Source organism: Gallus gallus, chromosome 3 (assembly GCF_016699485.2).
Source record: "Gallus gallus isolate bGalGal1 chromosome 3, bGalGal1.mat.broiler.GRCg7b, whole genome shotgun sequence".
NCBI lineage: Eukaryota > Metazoa > Chordata > Aves > Galliformes > Phasianidae > Gallus > Gallus gallus.
In genome coordinates, this window is record NC_052534.1 from 62685014 (window position 1) to 62705714 (window position 20701).

At 56.9% G+C, this 20701-nt stretch overlaps 3 protein-coding genes across 6 annotated transcripts; all 3 read right to left on the reverse strand.

Moving 5' to 3' along the window:
* Positions 1-7800: 7800 nt before the first annotated feature.
* LOC121113149 lies at positions 7801-9543 on the reverse strand. Of its 2 annotated transcripts, XM_040697513.2 has the most exons (3): positions 9225-9540; positions 9041-9101; positions 7801-8872 (listed from the first exon to the last, which is right to left on the reverse strand). In XM_040697513.2, exons 1-3 carry the CDS (start codon positions 9309-9311, stop codon positions 8208-8210), a joined length of 813 nt encoding a protein of 270 aa, XP_040553447.1. In that variant the 5' UTR covers positions 9312-9540; the 3' UTR covers positions 7801-8207. The 2 variants fall into 2 exon arrangements, with proteins under 2 accessions (XP_040553447.1, XP_040553446.1); XM_040697512.2 differs by having other exon boundaries at positions 7801-9101; positions 9225-9543.
* Positions 9544-12567: 3024 nt separating this feature from the next.
* Positions 12568-14439, reverse strand: LOC121113150. 2 transcript variants are annotated; one of them, XM_040697515.1, is made up of 3 exons: positions 13991-14431; positions 13808-13868; positions 12568-13639 (listed from the first exon to the last, which is right to left on the reverse strand). In XM_040697515.1, exons 1-3 carry the CDS (start codon positions 14075-14077, stop codon positions 12975-12977), a joined length of 813 nt encoding a protein of 270 aa, XP_040553449.1. In that variant the 5' UTR covers positions 14078-14431; the 3' UTR covers positions 12568-12974. The 2 variants fall into 2 exon arrangements, with proteins under 2 accessions (XP_040553449.1, XP_040553448.1); XM_040697514.1 differs by having other exon boundaries at positions 12568-13868; positions 13991-14439.
* A 2893-nt stretch (positions 14440-17332) lies between these two features.
* On the reverse strand, positions 17333-19204 carry LOC121110302. Of its 2 annotated transcripts, XM_040697518.1 has the most exons (3): positions 18757-19197; positions 18573-18633; positions 17333-18404 (listed from the first exon to the last, which is right to left on the reverse strand). In XM_040697518.1, the coding sequence occupies exons 1-3, from the start codon at positions 18841-18843 to the stop codon at positions 17740-17742; spliced, it is 813 nt and encodes a 270-aa protein (XP_040553452.1). In that variant the 5' UTR covers positions 18844-19197; the 3' UTR covers positions 17333-17739. The 2 variants fall into 2 exon arrangements, with proteins under 2 accessions (XP_040553452.1, XP_040553451.1); XM_040697517.2 differs by having other exon boundaries at positions 17333-18633; positions 18757-19204.
* Between the last annotated feature and the right edge of the window lie 1497 nt (positions 19205-20701).

Sequence of the window (20701 nt, forward strand, 5' to 3'; positions counted from 1 at the left end):
GTACCACTTTGGGGACCATCCCCGAGATGCGCTGCTGCCATCCTTACCTCACCTGCCTGAGCTGGGCACGAGTTAGGATGGGAAAACGGTTTTTGTTTGCTGTTAGTTCTCACTACCCCAGTTCTTTTTTTCATGGGTAATTAAACGAATCTTCTTCAAACTGAAACCGCTTTGTGCAGCACTGTACCTGGTGTGTGACCTCCCTCTCCTTAGCTGACTTCTTCCACCAGATCATTCACCCCACCATAGCGAGGAGGGTAAGCAATAGAGCAGGTTGCGGGTGGGGGGGGGGGGAGCAGTCAAGGTCAGTGCCCCCACAGCTTCAGGATTCTGATAAGCTAGCATTCCAGGCACTGGTATAGTTGCTCCTTTCTGAGCAATGCAGACCTAGGCTCCTCAGGACAGCCTTCCAGCAGTATGGACAGAGACAAAGGCGGCATTTAGTAACTCCGCCTTCTCTGTAGCTTCTCTTACCAGGGCACCCACCTCATTCATCAGTGGGCCTACATCGCCTCCAGTGTTAGTTTTGCCTGCAGTGTAGTTGAAGAAGCCCTTTCCGTTGTCCTTGACCGCTCTTGCCACGTTAAACTCTAAGGAGGCCTTAGCCTTCCTAGTTCATAGAACCCTGGAATCACCAAGGTTGGAAAAGACCCACAGGATCACCCAGACCAACCGTCCACCCTTCCATCACCAATGGTTCTCACTAAGCCACGTCCCTCAACACAACGTCCAAACGTTTCGTGAATACCTCCAGGGTCGGTGAGTCCACCACCTCCCTGGGCAGCCCATTCCAGTGCCTGATCACTCTTTCAGGGAAGCGGTATTTCCCAACATCCAGCCTGAACCTCTCCTGGCACAGCTGGAAGCCGTTCCCTCTAGTCCTGTATCTGGTTACACGAGGAGAAGAGGCCGACCCCCAGCTCACTACAACCTCCCTTCAGGTAGTTACAGAAGAGCAAGAAGGTCTCCCCTGAGCCTCCTCTTCTCCAGACTGAACGATCCCAGCTCCCTCAAGCCGCTCCCCGTAAGGCCTGTGCTCCAGACCCCTCACCAGCTTTGTTGCCCTTCTTTGAACACGCTCCAGGGCCTCAACGTCTTACTTGCAGTGAGGGGCCCAAAACCGGACACAGTACTCGAGGTGCGGCCTCACCAGGGCTGAGTACAGGGGGACAATTACTTCCCTGTTCCCGCTGGCAACACTGCTTCTGATGCAAGCCAGGATGCCCTTGGCCTTCTTGACCACCTTGGGCACACTGCTGGCCCGTGTTCGGTCAAGCATCAACCAATACCCCCAGGTCCATTTCCTCTACGCAGTCTTCCAGCCACACTGCCCCAAGCCTGTAGCATTGGCCACAACAACCGCAGGCAAAGTGCAGGACCCGGCAAGTCTTATATTCCTCCCAGGCGGCCAGCCCCACCTTCCATGACCTGTAGGCTCTCCTCTTCCACTTGAGTTTGCCCAGCAGTCCCCTGTTTAACCGTGCAGGTCTCCCGGTTCCCTTTCTTGACTTCCTACCTGTTTGGGATGCTCTGATCGTGAGCTCAGAGGACGCAGTCCTTGAATGCTAACCAACTATCTTGGGCCCCTTTACCTTCAAGTACCCTGTCCCATGGGATTTCCCCTAGCAATTGACAGAAAAGGACCGAGTTGGCCCTGCTGAAGTCCGGGCTTGCGACTCTGCTTGTTTTTCTCATCCTGCCACACGAGATCCTGAACTCCATCATCTCGTCACTGCAAACCAAGGCTGCCCTCAACCTTCACCACTTCAACCGGACCCTCCTTGTTACTGAGAACAAGATCCAGCAGTGCTCCTCACCTACTTGCCTCATCCACCATTTGCAAGTTATCGTCAGTGCACTGGAGGAACCTCTTGGATGGCTTGCGGATGACTGGCTGAGTAGACCTTCCGGCAAATATCAGAGTAGTCAAAATCGCCCACGATAACCAGGGCCAGTCACTGCGAAGCTGCTATCAGCTGCCTGTAGAAGGCCTCGTCGGCTTCCTAGTTCAGATCCAGGGGCCTGTAACAGACACCCACAACAGCGCCACGCGTGCCAGCCTGCCCCTTAGTTCCATCCCACAAACTCTCAACCCGCTCCTCCTCCACCCCTGGACAGTACTCTGCACGTTCTAGTCGCTCTCTCACATAAAGAGCAACGCCACCACCTCGCCTTGCTGGCCTGTCTTTCCTGAGAAGGACATAGCCATCCGCGTCCGCATCCCGGTCATGTGATCTGTCCCACCAGGTCTCCGTAATTGCCCCCAGATCTCCACCTCCTGCCTGAACACGGATTTCTAACTCCTCCTGCTTACTCCCCACGCTGAGCGCATTGGTGTACAGGCATTTCAGGGAGCAAGCTGAGCACGCCCATTTCACCCTAGGGGGGTGGGAGGCCACCCGGCCTTCATCAGTACTTGAGCGCTGCCCCACCAGTGCAAGTCCAGCTACAAACCCCATCCCCCTTCAAATCTACTGTAAAGCTCTCGGAGTGAGCCCTGCTAATTCCTCTCCCAGAACCCTTTTGCCACTGTGAGATAAACCTTTCCCATGCATTACGCTCAGGTCTGGAGTCCTTCTTACAAGACCAGCCGCTAGCAAAGAACCCAGGGCCCTGCCTGCAGCACCAGTCTCATAGCCAGGCATCTGTGTATCGCCAGCGGCTCAACGCCCTGCCGGACAGGCTGCAGCCAGCAAGGCGCACACACCAGCACCGGGTGCTCACCCTGCGTGCTCTGTGGGTGGCAGCTAGCTGCTGCCCTCCCTGAGGCTACTTACGGCCCGCTAGCCTGCTCCAGGATGGGCAGTGTCGGCTGCGCCCAAGCTAGATCGGCAGCCCGCCCGCAAGCTGCCAGCCCCCCGGCACAGGCAAAGCACTTTTGCCGGCTTCAAAAAGCCCCCAGAAGAGCCTTTCATCGGCGCTTCTTGCTTCAGATGCCTTCCCCAGTGCAGCCTCACCTGCTCCAAAGCTCTTCTTTGCAGAGAGAGCTTGCTCCTATTGCTAAGAGTCAAGAAATAAGGATAGCAATTCTCTGAAGACTAGCGTGACTTTTATTAAGTTATCTTCTTAACAATCCAAAAGACCTCAGGCTGAAACAGTACGATGCAAATGATGGTCTTAGGGCTGAGATTCGGTTCTCTGTTGGTACGTCAGCAACGAATCCATAACAATGACAGCAGCGTTCGGGTGCTGGCAGGTTTCAGTTCTGCTGTCCCCTCTTCTGCAGGCTTGAAGCTGGCCCTGCTGTTGGTCCTGCAGCTGCTCCAGCTTCCATCCAGACTCTGGGAAGAGCTGGGGAGGCTATGCAATACTCAGAAGGCCTCTTGGCCTTGCTCTTCCACCAGCATTTCCCCTCCTCTGTTGGAAAGATGGCCTCCTGCACGATCGTCCCTTCCGCTGGTGGCTGCGTGCAGGAAGAGGTTGCAGGAGGCCGCTCTTCAGTTCTTAGTCTTGGGCCGTTTTGAGGGACACCAGGAGCTGCCGGTACAGCCTTTCCATAGTGAGCGCGTCCGATTTGTCTGCGCCTCTCTTGTCACTGACGCCAGAGGTGGAGGGCTGGCAGGTTTCAGTTTTTGCCGTCTGCCTTGTTCTCCAGGCTCAAAGCCGGGTCCACGTGATGGCCTTGCCGCAGCTCCTGCTTGCTTGGGCCCTTTGGGAGGTGCTGGGGGGCGCATAGGCCAAATAGGCCCTCCTGGTCTTGTATTCCCACCAGCGTTTTCTCTCCTCGGTTTGAACGAGGCCCTCCTGAAAGACCATCCCTTTCACTGGTGGCTTTGTGCACTTGAAGATCTCAGGTGGCAGGTCTTGAACTCCACTGCCTAGCCTTGAACGCTGACCGAAGCGTCCGGGGGGTCCCACGTGCCACCAGAACCTGCGGGCGCTGGTCCTGCCTGGGAAGCCTGCCGGGTTTCCCCGCAGAGCTGACGGTACCAGTGGCAGAGTCCACGTGGAGAGAGGGGCGCAGACTGCGCTGCAACAAAGGCCGGGTCTTTCCAGGCTGCATGAGACGGGGCAGGACGGGACTGCCCTGCCACGGTGATGCTTGCTGCTGGGAGCAACCTGGCCTGCACAGGGGGCTCCCGCGCCTGCCTGCCCGCCTCTCAGCACCTGTAAAACAGGGAGCGGGCCTGAGCCACAGAAGGTTACGGGGCACCGGCGATCTTCCGGGCCCACCTGGCCTGGCTGCTACATGACAGAGGCTGGCATGAAGCTTGGCTTCTCCCAGAGGGCCGGCCCTGCCTGGCAATGTGCCAGGCTGACCCTCAGGGGACTCACCTGACTTCGATGCTTCCACCTGCTGCCACCATCTCCACCATTGCCGGCGCCGCTCAGAACCCTACGGGCACACGAATGTGGCACAGTGACAGGACGTGCGAGGCAGCCCAAATTCCCCCGCCCCCCTACCCAAAGCCCCGAGTCACCTAGCCTCAAGTGACTCCCATCCTCAAATTTCCCTACCTGTCGGCACCAGGGAAGCGGCAAGCAGAGACAGCCCAGCCACCAGGAGCAGGAGGCTGGGGATAAGGAGAACGCTGTCGACAACCATCGCTCAAAGCCGGTCACGACCCGCACTGGGAGAGACAAAGTGCTGGCCGCTGGCTTACATGGGCAGAGCCATGACATCATAGTCCGGCGGGTGGGGAGAACTCTGTGAGGTCACAGCCCATATGGAAGCAGGCTGGCAGTAGCCCCCGGCATGGGGATGGGAGGAGTTACGGACATAACTTGAGTATCATCAAAAAATACATCACACTGGAGCTTTGGCAACAAGTGAACACATGTACCACTTTGGGGACCATCCCCGAGATGCGCTGCTGCCATCCTTACCTCACCTGCCTGAGCTGGGCACGAGTTAGGATGGGAAAACGGTTTTTGTTTGCTGTTAGTTCTCACTACCCCAGTTCTTTTTTCATGGGTAATTAAACGAATCTTCTTCAAACTGAAACCGCTTTGTGCAGCACTGTACCTGGTGTGTGACCTCCCTCTCCTTAGCTGACTTCTTCCACCAGATCATTCACCCCACCATAGCGAGGAGGGTAAGCAATAGAGCAGGTTGCGGGTGGGGGGGGGGGAGCAGTCAAGGTCAGTGCCCCCACAGCTTCAGGATTCTGATAAGCTAGCATTCCAGGCACTGGTATAGTTGCTCCTTTCTGAGCAATGCAGACCTAGGCTCCTCAGGACAGCTCCAGCAGTATGGACAGAGACAAAGGCGGCATTTAGTAACTCCGCCTTCTCTGTAGCTTCTCTTACCAGGGCACCCACCTCATTCATCAGTGGGCCTACATCGCCTCCAGTGTTAGTTTTGCCTGCAGTGTAGTTGAAGAAGCCCTTTCCGTTGTCCTTGACCGCTCTTGCCACGTTAAACTCTAAGGAGGCCTTAGCCTTCCTAGTTCATAGAACCCTGGAATCACCAAGGTTGGAAAAGACCCACAGGATCACCCAGACCAACCGTCCACCCTTCCATCACCAATGGTTCTCACTAAGCCACGTCCCTCAACACAACGTCCAAACGTTTCGTGAATACCTCCAGGGTCGGTGAGTCCACCACCTCCCTGGGCAGCCCATTCCAGTGCCTGATCACTCTTTCAGGGAAGCGGTATTTCCCAACATCCAGCCTGAACCTCTCCTGGCACAGCTGGAAGCCGTTCCCTCTAGTCCTGTATCTGGTTACACGAGAGAAGAGGCCGACCCCCAGCTCACTACAACCTCCCTTCAGGTAGTTACAGAAGAGCAAGAAGGTCTCCCCTGAGCCTCCTCTTCTCCAGACTGAACGATCCCAGCTCCCTCAGCCGCTCCCCGTAAGGCCTGTGCTCCAGACCCCTCACCAGCTTTGTTGCCCTTCTTTGAACACGCTCCAGGGCCTCAACGTCTTACTTGCAGTGAGGGGCCCAAAACCGGACACAGTACTCGAGGTGCGGCCTCACCAGGGCTGAGTACAGGGGGACAATTACTTCCCTGTTCCCGCTGGCAACACTGCTTCTGATGCAAGCCAGGATGCCCTTGGCCTTCTTGACCACCTGGGCACACTGCTGGCCCGTGTTCGGTCAAGCATCAACCAATACCCCCAGGTCCATTTCCTCTACGCAGTCTTCCAGCCACACTGCCCCAAGCCTGTAGCATTGGCCACAACAACCGCAGGCAAAGTGCAGGACCCGGCAAGTCTTATATTCCTCCCAGGCGGCCAGCCCACCTTCCATGACCTGTAGGCTCTCCTCTTCCACTTGAGTTTGCCCAGCAGTCCCCTGTTTAACCGTGCAGGTCTCCCGGTTCCCTTTCTTGACTTCCTACCTGTTTGGGATGCTCTGATCGTGAGCTCAGAGGACGCAGTCCTTGAATGCTAACCAACTATCTTGGGCCCCTTTACCTTCAAGTACCCTGTCCCATGGGATTTCCCCTAGCAATTGACAGAAAAGGACCGAGTTGGCCCTGCTGAAGTCCGGGCTTGCGACTCTGCTTGTTTTTCTCATCCTGCCACACGAGATCCTGAACTCCATCATCTCGTCACTGCAACCAAGGCTGCCCTCAACCTTCACCACTTCAACCGGACCCTCCTTGTTACTGAGAACAAGATCCAGCAGTGCTCCTCACCTACTTGCCTCATCCACCATTTGCAAGTTATCGTCAGTGCACTGGAGGAACCTCTTGGATGGCTTGCGGATGACTGGCTGAGTAGACCTTCCGGCAAATATCAGAGTAGTCAAAATCGCCCACGATAACCAGGGCCAGTCACTGCGAAGCTGCTATCAGCTGCCTGTAGAAGGCCTCGTCGGCTTCCTAGTTCAGATCCAGGGGCCTGTAACAGACACCCACAACAGCGCCACGCGTGCCAGCCTGCCCCTTAGTTCCATCCCACAAACTCTCAACCCGCTCCTCCTCCACCCCTGGACAGTACTCTGCACGTTCTAGTCGCTCTCTCACATAAAGAGCAACGCCACCACCTCGCCTTGCTGGCCTGTCTTTCCTGAGAAGGACATAGCCATCCGCGTCCGCATCCCGGTCATGTGATCTGTCCCACCAGGTCTCCGTAATTGCCCCCAGATCTCCACCTCCTGCCTGAACACGGATTTCTAACTCCTCCTGCTTACTCCCCACGCTGAGCGCATTGGTGTACAGGCATTTCAGGGAGCAAGCTGAGCACGCCCATTTCACCCTAGGGGGGTGGGAGGCCACCCGGCCTTCATCAGTACTTGAGCGCTGCCCCACCAGTGCAAGTCCAGCTACAACCCCATCCCCCTTCAAATCTACTGTAAAGCTCTCGGAGTGAGCCCTGCTAATTCCTCTCCCAGAACCCTTTTGCCACTGTGAGATAAACCTTTCCCATGCATTACGCTCAGGTCTGGAGTCCTTCTTACAAGACCAGCCGCTAGCAAAGAACCCAGGGCCCTGCCTGCAGCACCAGTCTCATAGCCAGGCATCTGTGTATCGCCAGCGGCTCAACGCCCTGCCGGACAGGCTGCAGCCAGCAAGGCGCACACACCAGCACCGGGTGCTCACCCTGCGTGCTCTGTGGGTGGCAGCTAGCTGCTGCCCTCCCTGAGGCTACTTACGGCCCGCTAGCCTGCTCCAGGATGGGCAGTGTCGGCTGCGCCCAAGCTAGATCGGCAGCCCGCCCGCAAGCTGCCAGCCCCCCGGCACAGGCAAAGCACTTTTGCCGGCTTCAAAAAGCCCCCAGAAGAGCCTTTCATCGGCGCTTCTTGCTTCAGATGCCTTCCCCAGTGCAGCCTCACCTGCTCCAAAGCTCTTCTTTGCAGAGAGAGCTTGCTCCTATTGCTAAGAGTCAAGAAATAAGGATAGCAATTCTCTGAAGACTAGCGTGACTTTTATTAAGTTATCTTCTTAACAATCCAAAAGACCTCAGGCTGAAACAGTACGATGCAAATGATGGTCTTAGGGCTGAGATTCGGTTCTCTGTTGGTACGTCAGCAACGAATCCATAACAATGACAGCAGCGTTCGGGTGCTGGCAGGTTTCAGTTCTGCTGTCCCCTCTTCTGCAGGCTTGAAGCTGGCCCTGCTGTTGGTCCTGCAGCTGCTCCAGCTTCCATCCAGACTCTGGGAAGAGCTGGGGAGGCTATGCAATACTCAGAAGGCCTCTTGGCCTTGCTCTTCCACCAGCATTTCCCCTCCTCTGTTGGAAAGATGGCCTCCTGCACGATCGTCCCTTCCGCTGGTGGCTGCGTGCAGGAAGAGGTTGCAGGAGGCCGCTCTTCAGTTCTTAGTCTTGGGCCGTTTGAGGGACACCAGGAGCTGCCGGTACAGCCTTTCCATAGTGAGCGCGTCCGATTTGTCTGCGCCTCTCTTGTCACTGACGCCAGAGGTGGAGGGCTGGCAGGTTTCAGTTTTGCCGTCTGCCTTGTTCTCCAGGCTCAAAGCCGGTCCACGTGATGGCCTTGCCGCAGCTCCTGCTTGCTTGGGCCCTTTGGGAGGTGCTGGGGGGCGCATAGGCCAAATAGGCCTCCTGGTCTTGTATTCCCACCAGCGTTTTCTCTCCTCGGTTTGAACGAGGCCCTCCTGAAAGACCATCCCTTTCACTGGTGGCTTTGTGCACTTGAAGATCTCAGGTGGCAGGTCTTGAACTCCACTGCCTAGCCTTGAACGCTGACCGAGCGTCCGGGGGGTCCCACGTGCCACCAGAACCTGCGGGCGCTGGTCCTGCCTGGGAAGCCTGCCGGGTTTCCCCGCAGAGCTGACGGTACCAGTGGCAGAGTCCACGTGGAGAGAGGGGCGCAGACTGCGCTGCAACAAAGGCCGGGTCTTTCCAGGCTGCATGAGACGGGGCAGGACGGGACTGCCCTGCCACGGTGATGCTTGCTGCTGGGAGCAACCTGGCCTGCACAGGGGGCTCCCGCGCCTGCCTGCCCGCCTCTCAGCACCTGTAAAACAGGGAGCGGGCCTGAGCCACAGAAGGTTACGGGGCACCGGCGATCTTCCGGGCCCACCTGGCCTGGCTGCTACATGACAGAGGCTGGCATGAAGCTTGGCTTCTCCCAGAGGGCCGGCCCTGCCTGGCAATGTGCCAGGCTGACCCTCAGGGGACTCACCTGACTTCGATGCTTCCACCTGCTGCCACCATCTCCACCATTGCCGGCGCCGCTCAGAACCCTACGGGCACACGAATGTGGCACAGTGACAGGACGTGCGAGGCAGCCCAAATTCCCCCGCCCCCCCTACCCAAAGCCCCGAGTCACCTAGCCTCAAGTGACTCCCATCCTCAAATTTCCCTACCTGTCGGCACCAGGGAGCGGCAAGCAGAGACAGCCCAGCCACCAGGAGCAGGAGGCTGGGGATAAGGAGAACGCTGTCGACAACCATCGCTCAAAGCCGGTCACGACCGCACTGGGAGAGACAAAGTGCTGGCCGCTGGCTTACATGGGCAGAGCCATGACATCATAGTCCGGCGGGTGGGGAGAACTCTGTGAGGTCACAGCCCATATGGAAGCAGGCTGGCAGTAGCCCCCGGCATGGGGATGGGAGGAGTTACGGACATAACTTGAGTATCATCAAAAAATACATCACACTGGAGCTTTGGCAACAAGTGAACACATGTACCACTTTGGGGACCATCCCCGAGATGCGCTGCTGCCATCCTTACCTCACCTGCCTGAGCTGGGCACGAGTTAGGATGGGAAAATGGTTTTTGTTTGCTGTTAGTTCTCACTACCCCAGTTCTTTTTCATGGGTAATTAAACGAATCTTCTTCAAACTGAAACCGCTTTGTGCAGCACTGTACCTGGTGTGTGACCTCCCTCTCCTTAGCTGACTTCTTCCACCAGATCATTCACCCCACCATAGCGAGGAGGGTAAGCAATAGAGCAGGTTGCGGGTGGGGGGGGGGGAGCAGTCAAGGTCAGTGCCCCCACAGCTTCAGGATTCTGATAAGCTAGCATTCCAGGCACTGGTATAGTTGCTCCTTTCTGAGCAATGCAGACCTAGGCTCCTCAGGACAGCTTCCAGCAGTATGGACAGAGACAAAGGCGGCATTTAGTAACTCCGCCTTCTCTGTAGCTTCTCTTACCAGGGCACCCACCTCATTCATCAGTGGGCCTACATCGCCTCCAGTGTTAGTTTTGCCTGCAGTGTAGTTGAAGAAGCCCTTTCCGTTGTCCTTGACCGCTCTTGCCACGTTAAACTCTAAGGAGGCCTTAGCCTTCCTAGTTCATAGAACCCTGGAATCACCAAGGTTGGAAAAGACCCACAGGATCACCCAGACCAACCGTCCACCCTTCCATCACCAATGGTTCTCACTAAGCCACGTCCCTCAACACAACGTCCAAACGTTTCGTGAATACCTCCAGGGTCGGTGAGTCCACCACCTCCCTGGGCAGCCCATTCCAGTGCCTGATCACTCTTTCAGGGAAGCGGTATTTCCCAACATCCAGCCTGAACCTCTCCTGGCACAGCTGGAAGCCGTTCCCTCTAGTCCTGTATCTGGTTACACGAGAGAAGAGGCCGACCCCCAGCTCACTACAACCTCCCTTCAGGTAGTTACAGAAGAGCAAGAAGGTCTCCCCTGAGCCTCCTCTTCTCCAGACTGAACGATCCCAGCTCCCTCAGCCGCTCCCCGTAAGGCCTGTGCTCCAGACCCCTCACCAGCTTTGTTGCCCTTCTTTGAACACGCTCCAGGGCCTCAACGTCTTACTTGCAGTGAGGGGCCCAAAACCGGACACAGTACTCGAGGTGCGGCCTCACCAGGGCTGAGTACAGGGGGACAATTACTTCCCTGTTCCCGCTGGCAACACTGCTTCTGATGCAAGCCAGGATGCCCTTGGCCTTCTTGACCACCTGGGCACACTGCTGGCCCGTGTTCGGTCAAGCATCAACCAATACCCCCAGGTCCATTTCCTCTACGCAGTCTTCCAGCCACACTGCCCCAAGCCTGTAGCATTGGCCACAACAACCGCAGGCAAAGTGCAGGACCCGGCAAGTCTTATATTCCTCCCAGGCGGCCAGCCCCACCTTCCATGACCTGTAGGCTCTCCTCTTCCACTTGAGTTTGCCCAGCAGTCCCCTGTTTAACCGTGCAGGTCTCCCGGTTCCCTTTCTTGACTTCCTACCTGTTTGGGATGCTCTGATCGTGAGCTCAGAGGACGCAGTCCTTGAATGCTAACCAACTATCTTGGGCCCCTTTACCTTCAAGTACCCTGTCCCATGGGATTTCCCCTAGCAATTGACAGAAAAGGACCGAGTTGGCCCTGCTGAAGTCCGGGCTTGCGACTCTGCTTGTTTTTTCTCATCCTGCCACACGAGATCCTGAACTCCATCATCTCGTCACTGCAACCAAGGCTGCCCTCAACCTTCACCACTTCAACCGGACCCTCCTTGTTACTGAGAACAAGATCCAGCAGTGCTCCTCACCTACTTGCCTCATCCACCATTTGCAAGTTATCGTCAGTGCACTGGAGGAACCTCTTGGATGGCTTGCGGATGGCTGGCTGAGTAGACCTTCCGGCAAATATCAGAGTAGTCAAAATCGCCCACGATAACCAGGGCCAGTCACTGCGAAGCTGCTATCAGCTGCCTGTAGAAGGCCTCGTCGGCTTCCTAGTTCAGATCCAGGGGCCTGTAACAGACACCCACAACAGCGCCACGCGTGCCAGCCTGCCCCTTAGTTCCATCCCACAAACTCTCAACCCGCTCCTCCTCCACCCCTGGACAGTACTCTGCACGTTCTAGTCGCTCTCTCACATAAAGAGCAACGCCACCACCTCGCCTTGCTGGCCTGTCTTTCCTGAGAAGGACATAGCCATCCGCGTCCGCATCCCGGTCATGTGATCTGTCCCACCAGGTCTCCGTAATTGCCCCCAGATCTCCACCTCCTGCCTGAACACGGATTTCTAACTCCTCCTGCTTACTCCCCACGCTGAGCGCATTGGTGTACAGGCATTTCAGGGAGCAAGCTGAGCACGCCCATTTCACCCTAGGGGGGTGGGAGGCCACCCGGCCTTCATCAGTACTTGAGCGCTGCCCCACCAGTGCAAGTCCAGCTACAACCCCATCCCCCTTCAAATCTACTGTAAAGCTCTCGGAGTGAGCCCTGCTAATTCCTCTCCCAGAACCCTTTTGCCACTGTGAGATAAACCTTTCCCATGCATTACGCTCAGGTCTGGAGTCCTTCTTACAAGACCAGCCGCTAGCAAAGAACCCAGGGCCCTGCCTGCAGCACCAGTCTCATAGCCAGGCATCTGTGTATCGCCAGCGGCTCAACGCCCTGCCGGACAGGCTGCAGCCAGCAAGGCGCACACACCAGCACCGGTTGCTCACCCTGCGTGCTCTGTGGGTGGCAGCTAGCTGCTGCCCTCCCTGAGGCTACTTACGGCCCGCTAGCCTGCTCCAGGATGGGCAGTGTCGGCTGCGCCCAAGCTAGATCGGCAGCCCGCCCACAAGCTGCCAGCCCCCCCGGCACAGGCAAAGCACTTTTGCCGGCTTCAAAAAGCCCCCAGAAGAGCCTTTCATCGGCGCTTCTTGCTTCAGATGCCTTCCCCAGTGCAGCCTCACCTGCTCCAAAGCTCTTCTTTGCAGAGAGAGCTTGCTCCTATTGCTAAGAGTCAAGAAATAAGGATAGCAATTCTCTGAAGACTAGCGTGACTTTTATTAAGTTATCTTCTTAACAATCCAAAAGACCTCAGGCTGAAACAGTACGATGCAAATGATGGTCTTAGGGCTGAGATTCGGTTCTCTGTTGGTACGTCAGCAACGAATCCATAACAATGACAGCAGCGTTCGGGTGCTGGCAGGTTTCAGTTCTGCTGTCCCCTCTTCTGCAGGCTTGAAGCTGGCCCTGCTGTTGGTCCTGCAGCTGCTCCAGCTTCCATCCAGACTCTGGGAAGAGCTGGGGAGGCTATGCAATACTCAGAAGGCCTCTTGGCCTTGCTCTTCCACCAGCATTTCCCCTCCTCTGTTGGAAAGATGGCCTCCTGCACGATCGTCCCTTCCGCTGGTGGCTGCGTGCAGGAAGAGGTTGCAGGAGGCCGCTCTTCAGTTCTTAGTCTTGGGCCGTTTGAGGGACACCAGGAGCTGCCGGTACAGCCTTTCCATAGTGAGCGCGTCCGATTTGTCTGCGCCTCTCTTGTCACTGACGCCAGAGGTGGAGGGCTGGCAGGTTTCAGTTTTGCCGTCTGCCTTGTTCTCCAGGCTCAAAGCCGGTCCACGTGATGGCCTTGCCGCAGCTCCTGCTTGCTTGGGCCCTTTGGGAGGTGCTGGGGGGCGCATAGGCCAAATAGGCCTCCTGGTCTTGTATTCCCACCAGCGTTTTCTCTCCTCGGTTTGAACGAGGCCCTCCTGAAAGACCATCCCTTTCACTGGTGGCTTTGTGCACTTGAAGATCTCAGGTGGCAGGTCTTGAACTCCACTGCCTAGCCTTGAACGCTGACCGAGCGTCCGGGGGGTCCCACGTGCCACCAGAACCTGCGGGCGCTGGTCCTGCCTGGGAAGCCTGCCGGGTTTCCCCGCAGAGCTGACGGTACCAGTGGCAGAGTCCACGTGGAGAGAGGGGCGCAGACTGCGCTGCAACAAAGGCCGGGTCTTTCCAGGCTGCATGAGACGGGGCAGGACGGGACTGCCCTGCCACGGTGATGCTTGCTGCTGGGAGCAACCTGGCCTGCACAGGGGGCTCCCGCGCCTGCCTGCCCGCCTCTCAGCACCTGTAAAACAGGGAGCGGGCCTGAGCCACAGAAGGTTACGGGGCACCGGCGATCTTCCGGGCCCACCTGGCCTGGCTGCTACATGACAGAGGCTGGCATGAAGCTTGGCTTCTCCCAGAGGGCCGGCCCTGCCTGGCAATGTGCCAGGCTGACCCTCAGGGGACTCACCTGACTTCGATGCTTCCACCTGCTGCCACCATCTCCACCATTGCCGGCGCCGCTCAGAACCCTACGGGCACACGAATGTGGCACAGTGACAGGACGTGCGAGGCAGCCCAAATTCCCCCGCCCCCCTACCCAAAGCCCCGAGTCACCTAGCCTCAAGTGACTCCCATCCTCAAATTTCCCTACCTGTCGGCACCAGGAAGCGGCAAGCAGAGACAGCCCAGCCACCAGGAGCAGGAGGCTGGGGATAAGGAGAACGCTGTCGACAACCATCGCTCAAAGCCGGTCACGACCGCACTGGGAGAGACAAAGTGCTGGCCGCTGGCTTACATGGGCAGAGCCATGACATCATAGTCCGGCGGGTGGGGAGAACTCTGTGAGGTCACAGCCCATATGGAAGCAGGCTGGCAGTAGCCCCCGGCATGGGGATGGGAGGAGTTACGGACATAACTTGAGTATCATCAAAAAATACATCACACTGGAGCTTTGGCAACAAGTGAACACATGTACCACTTTGGGGACCATCCCCGAGATGCGCTGCTGCCATCCTTACCTCACGTGCCTGAGCTGGGCACGAGTTAGGATGGGAAAACGGTTTTTGTTTGCTGTTAGTTCTCACTACCCCAGTTCTTTTTTCATGGGTAATTAAACGAATCTTCTTCAAACTGAAACCGCTTTGTGCAGCACTGTACCTGGTGTGTGACCTCCCTCTCCTTAGCTGACTTCTTCCACCAGATCATTCACCCCACCATAGCGAGGAGGGTAAGCAATAGAGCAGGTTGCGGGTGGGGGGGGGGGAGCAGTCAAGGTCAGTGCCCCCACAGCTTCAGGATTCTGATAAGCTAGCATTCCAGGCACTGGTATAGTTGCTCCTTTCTGAGCAATGCAGACCTAGGCTCCTCAGGACAGCCTCCAGCAGTATGGACAGAGACAAAGGCGGCATTTAGTAACTCCGCCTTCTCTGTAGCTTCTCTTACCAGGGCACCCACCTCATTCATCAGTGGGCCTACATCGCCTCCAGTGTTAGTTTTGCCTGCAGTGTAGTTGAAGAAGCCCTTTCCGTTGTCCTTGACCGCTCTTGCCACGTTAAACTCTAAGGAGGCCTTAGCCTTCCTAGTTCATAGAACCCTGGAATCACCAAGGTTGGAAAAGACCCACAGGATCACCCAGACCAACCGTCCACCCTTCCATCACCAATGGTTCTCACTAAGCCACGTCCCTCAACACAACGTCCAAACGTTTCGTGAATACCTCCAGGGTCGGTGAGTCCACCACCTCCCTGGGCAGCCCATTCCAGTGCCTGATCACTCTTTCAGGGAAGCGGTATTTCCCAACATCCAGCCTGAACCTCTCCTGGCACAGCTGGAAGCCGTTCCCTCTAGTCCTGTATCTGGTTACACGAGAGAAGAGGCCGACCCCCAGCTCACTACAACCTCCCTTCAGGTAGTTACAGAAGAGCAAGAAGGTCTCCCCTGAGCCTCCTCTTCTCCAGACTGAACGATCCCAGCTCCCTCAGCCGCTCCCCGTAAGGCCTGTGCTCCAGACCCCTCACCAGCTTTGTTGCCCTTCTTTGAACACGCTCCAGGGCCTCAACGTCTTACTTGCAGTGAGGGGCCCAAAACCGGACACAGTACTCGAGGTGCGGCCTCACCAGGGCTGAGTACAGGGGGACAATTACTTCCCTGTTCCCGCTGGCAACACTGCTTCTGATGCAAGCCAGGATGCCCTTGGCCTTCTTGACCACCTGGGCACACTGCTGGCCCGTGTTCGGTCAAGCATCAACCAATACCCCCAGGTCCATTTCCTCTACGCAGTCTTCCAGCCACACTGCCCCAGGCCTGTAGCATTGGCCACAACAACCGCAGGCAAAGTGCAGGACCCGGCAAGTCTTATATTCCTCCCAGGCGGCCAGCCCCACCTTCCATGACCTGTAGGCTCTCCTCTTCCACTTGAGTTTGCCCAGCAGTCCCCTGTTTAACCGTGCAGGTCTCCCGGTTCCCTTTCTTGACTTCCTACCTGTTTGGGATGCTCTGATCGTGAGCTCAGAGGACGCAGTCCTTGAATGCTAACCAACTATCTTGGGCCCCTTTACCTTCAAGTACCCTGTCCCATGGGATTTCCCCTAGCAATTGACAGAAAAGGACCGAGTTGGCCCTGCTGAAGTCCGGGCTTGCGACTCTGCTTGTTTTTCTCATCCTGCCACACGAGATCCTGAACTCCATCATCTCGTCACTGCAACCAAGGCTGCCCTCAACCTTCACCACTTCAACCGGACCCTCCTTGTTACTGAGAACAAGATCCAGCAGTGCTCCTCACCTACTTGCCTCATCCACCATTTGCAAGTTATCGTCAGTGCACTGGAGGAACCTCTTGGATGGCTTGCGGATGACTGGCTGAGTAGACCTTCCGGCAAATATCAGAGTAGTCAAAATCGCCCACAATAACCAGGGCCAGTCACTGCGAAGCTGCTATCAGCTGCCTGTAGAAGGCCTCGTCGGCTTCCTAGTTCAGATCCAGGGGCCTGTAACAGACACCCACAACAGCGCCACGCGTGCCAGCCTGCCCCTTAGTTCCATCCCACAAACTCTCAACCCGCTCCTCCTCCACCCCTGGACAGTACTCTGCACGTTCTAGTCGCTCTCTCACATAAAGAGCAACGCCACCACCTCACCTTGCTGGCCTGTCTTTCCTGAGAAGGACATAGCCATCCGCGTCCGCATCCCGGTCATGTGATCTGTCCCACCAGGTCTCCGTAATTGCCCCCAGATCTCCACCTCCTGCCTGAACACGGATTTCTAACTCCTCCTGCTTACTCCCCACGCTGAGCGCATTGGTGTACAGGCATTTCAGGGAGCAAGCTGAGCACGCCCATTTCACCCTAGGGGGGTGGGAGGCCACCCGGCCTTCATCAGTACTTGAGCGCTGCCCCACCAGTGCAAGTCCAGCTACAACCCCATCCCCCTTCAAATCTACTGTAAAGCTCTCGGAGTGAGCCCTGCTAATTCCTCTCCCAGAACCCTTTTGCCACTGTGAGATAAACCTTTCCCATGCATTACGCTCAGGTCTGGAGTCCTTCTTACAAGACCAGCCGCTAGCAAAGAACCCAGGGCCCTGCCTGCAGCACCAGTCTCATAGCCAGGCATCTGTGTATCGCCAGCGGCTCAACGCCCTGCCGGACAGGCTGCAGCCAGCAAGGCGCACACACCAGCACCGGTTGCTCACCCTGCGTGCTCTGTGGGTGGCAGCTAGCTGCTGCCCTCCCTGAGGCTACTTACGGCCCGCTAGCCTGCTCCAGGATGGGCAGTGTCGGCTGCGCCCAAGCTAGATCGGCAGCCCGCCCACAAGCTGCCAGCCCCCCGGCACAGGCAAAGCACTTTTGCCGGCTTCAAAAAGCCCCCAGAAGAGCCTTTCATCGGCGCTTCTTGCTTCAGATGCCTTCCCCAGTGCAGCCTCACCTGCTCCAAAGCTCTTCTTTGCAGAGAGAGCTTGCTCCTATTGCTAAGAGTCAAGAAATAAGGATAGCAATTCTCTGAAGACTAGCGTGACTTTTATTAAGTTATCTTCTTAACAATCCAAAAGACCTCAGGCTGAAACAGTACGATGCAAATGATGGTCTTAGGGCTGAGATTCGGTTCTCTGTTGGTACGTCAGCAACGAATCCATAACAATGACAGCAGCGTTCGGGTGCTGGCAGGTTTCAGTTCTGCTGTCCCCTCTTCTGCAGGCTTGAAGCTGGCCCTGCTGTTGGTCCTGCAGCTGCTCCAGCTTCCATCCAGACTCTGGGAAGAGCTGGGGAGGCTATGCAATACTCAGAAGGCCTCTTGGCCTTGCTCTTCCACCAGCATTTCCCCTCCTCTGTTGGAAAGATGGCCTCCTGCACGATCGTCCCTTCCGCTGGTGGCTGCGTGCAGGAAGAGGTTGCAGGAGGCCGCTCTTCAGTTCTTAGTCTTGGGCCGTTTGAGGGACACCAGGAGCTGCCGGTACAGCCTTTCCATAGTGAGCGCGTCCGATTTGTCTGCGCCTCTCTTGTCACTGACGCCAGAGGTGGAGGGCTGGCAGGTTTCAGTTTTGCCGTCTGCCTTGTTCTCCAGGCTCAAAGCCGGTCCACGTGATGGCCTTGCCGCAGCTCCTGCTTGCTTGGGCCCTTTGGGAGGTGCTGGGGGGCGCATAGGCCAAATAGGCCTCCTGGTCTTGTATTCCCACCAGCGTTTTCTCTCCTCGGTTTGAACGAGGCCCTCCTGAAAGACCATCCCTTTCACTGGTGGCTTTGTGCACTTGAAGATCTCAGGTGGCAGGTCTTGAACTCCACTGCCTAGCCTTGAACGCTGACCGAGCGTCCGGGGGGTCCCACGTGCCACCAGAACCTGCGGGCGCTGGTCCTGCCTGGGAAGCCTGCCGGGTTTCCCCGCAGAGCTGACGGTACCAGTGGCAGAGTCCACGTGGAGAGAGGGGCGCAGACTGCGCTGCAACAAAGGCCGGGTCTTTCCAGGCTGCATGAGACGGGGCAGGACGGGACTGCCCTGCCACGGTGATGCTTGCTGCTGGGAGCAACCTGGCCTGCACAGGGGGCTCCCGCGCCTGCCTGCCCGCCTCTCAGCACCTGTAAAACAGGGAGCGGGCCTGAGCCACAGAAGGTTACGGGGCACCGGCGATCTTCCGGGCCCACCTGGCCTGGCTGCTACATGACAGAGGCTGGCATGAAGCTTGGCTTCTCCCAGAGGGCCGGCCCTGCCTGGCAATGTGCCAGGCTGACCCTCAGGGGACTCACCTGACTTCGATGCTTCCACCTGCTGCCACCATCTCCACCATTGCCGGCGCCGCTCAGAACCCTACGGGCACACGAATGTGGCACAGTGACAGGACGTGCGAGGCAGCCCAAATTCCCCCGCCCCCCCTACCCAAAGCCCCGAGTCACCTAGCCTCAAGTGACTCCCATCCTCAAATTTCCCTACCTGTCGGCACCAGGAAGCGGCAAGCAGAGACAGCCCAGCCACCAGGAGCAGGAGGCTGGGGATAAGGAGAACGCTGTCGACAACCATCGCTCAAAGCCGGTCACGACCGCACTGGGAGAGACAAAGTGCTGGCCGCTGGCTTACATGGGCAGAGCCATGACATCATAGTCCGGCGGGTGGGGAGAACTCTGTGAGGTCACAGCCCATATGGAAGCAGGCTGGCAGTAGCCCCCGGCATGGGGATGGGAGGAGTTACGGACATAACTTGAGTATCATCAAAAAATACATCACACTGGAGCTTTGGCAACAAGTGAACACATGTACCACTTTGGGGACCATCCCCGAGATGCGCTGCTGCCATCCTTACCTCACGTGCCTGAGCTGGGCACGAGTTAGGATGGGAAAACGGTTTTTGTTTGCTGTTAGTTCTCACTACCCCAGTTCTTTTTTCATGGGTAATTAAACGAATCTTCTTCAAACTGAAACCGCTTTGTGCAGCACTGTACCTGGTGTGTGACCTCCCTCTCCTTAGCTGACTTCTTCCACCAGATCATTCACCCCACCATAGCGAGGAGGGTAAGCAATAGAGCAGGTTGCGGGTGGGGGGGGGGGAGCAGTCAAGGTCAGTGCCCCCACAGCTTCAGGATTCTGATAAGCTAGCATTCCAGGCACTGGTATAGTTGCTCCTTTCTGAGCAATGCAGACCTAGGCTCCTCAGGACAGCCTCCAGCAGTATGGACAGAGACAAAGGCGGCATTTAGTAACTCCGCCTTCTCTGTAGCTTCTCTTACCAGGGCACCCACCTCATTCATCAGTGGGCCTACATCGCCTCCAGTGTTAGTTTTGCCTGCAGTGTAGTTGAAGAAGCCCTTTCCGTTGTCCTTGACCGCTCTTGCCACGTTAAACTCTAAGGAGGCCTTAGCCTTCCTAGTTCATAGAACCCTGGAATCACCAAGGTTGGAAAAGACCCACAGGATCACCCAGACCAACCGTCCACCCTTCCATCACCAATGGTTCTCACTAAGCCACGTCCCTCAACACAACGTCCAAACGTTTCGTGAATACCTCCAGGGTCGGTGAGTCCACCACCTCCCTGGGCAGCCCATTCCAGTGCCTGATCACTCTTTCAGGGAAGCGGTATTTCCCAACATCCAGCCTGAACCTCTCCTGGCACAGCTGGAAGCCGTTCCCTCTAGTCCTGTATCTGGTTACACGAGAGAAGAGGCCGACCCCCAGCTCACTACAACCTCCCTTCAGGTAGTTACAGAAGAGCAAGAAGGTCTCCCCTGAGCCTCCTCTTCTCCAGACTGAACGATCCCAGCTCCCTCAGCCGCTCCCCGTAAGGCCTGTGCTCCAGACCCCTCACCAGCTTTGTTGCCCTTCTTTGAACACGCTCCAGGGCCTCAACGTCTTACTTGCAGTGAGGGGCCCAAAACCGGACACAGTACTCGAGGTGCGGCCTCACCAGGGCTGAGTACAGGGGGACAATTACTTCCCTGTTCCCGCTGGCAACACTGCTTCTGATGCAAGCCAGGATGCCCTTGGCCTTCTTGACCACCTGGGCACACTGCTGGCCCGTGTTCGGTCAAGCATCAACCAATACCCCCAGGTCCATTTCCTCTACGCAGTCTTCCAGCCACACTGCCCCAAGCCTGTAGCATTGGCCACAACAACCGCAGGCAAAGTGCAGGACCCGGCAAGTCTTATATTCCTCCCAGGCGGCCAGCCCCACCTTCCATGACCTGTAGGCTCTCCTCTTCCACTTGAGTTTGCCCAGCAGTCCCCTGTTTAACCGTGCAGGTCTCCCGGTTCCCTTTCTTGACTTCCTACCTGTTTGGGATGCTCTGATCGTGAGCTCAGAGGACGCAGTCCTTGAATGCTAACCAACTATCTTGGGCCCCTTTACCTTCAAGTACCCTGTCCCATGGGATTTCCCCTAGCAATT

Bases quoted from the DNA above. Each gene is read 5' to 3' on its own strand.
- LOC121113149 (XM_040697512.2), bottom strand. From the start codon at position 9,311: ATGGTTGTCGACAGCGTTCTCCTTATCCCCAGCCTCCTGCTCCTGGTG. The intron at 9,102-9,224 runs GTAGGGAAATTT...GTGTGCCCGTAG, and splicing joins CCGCTCCCTGGTGCCGACAG to GGTTCTGAGCGGCGCCGGCA.
- LOC121113150 (XM_040697514.1), bottom strand. From the start codon at position 14,077: ATGGTTGTCGACAGCGTTCTCCTTATCCCCAGCCTCCTGCTCCTGGTG. The intron at 13,869-13,990 runs GTAGGGAAATTT...GTGTGCCCGTAG, and splicing joins CCGCTTCCTGGTGCCGACAG to GGTTCTGAGCGGCGCCGGCA.
- LOC121110302 (XM_040697517.2), bottom strand. From the start codon at position 18,843: ATGGTTGTCGACAGCGTTCTCCTTATCCCCAGCCTCCTGCTCCTGGTG. The intron at 18,634-18,756 runs GTAGGGAAATTT...GTGTGCCCGTAG, and splicing joins CCGCTTCCTGGTGCCGACAG to GGTTCTGAGCGGCGCCGGCA.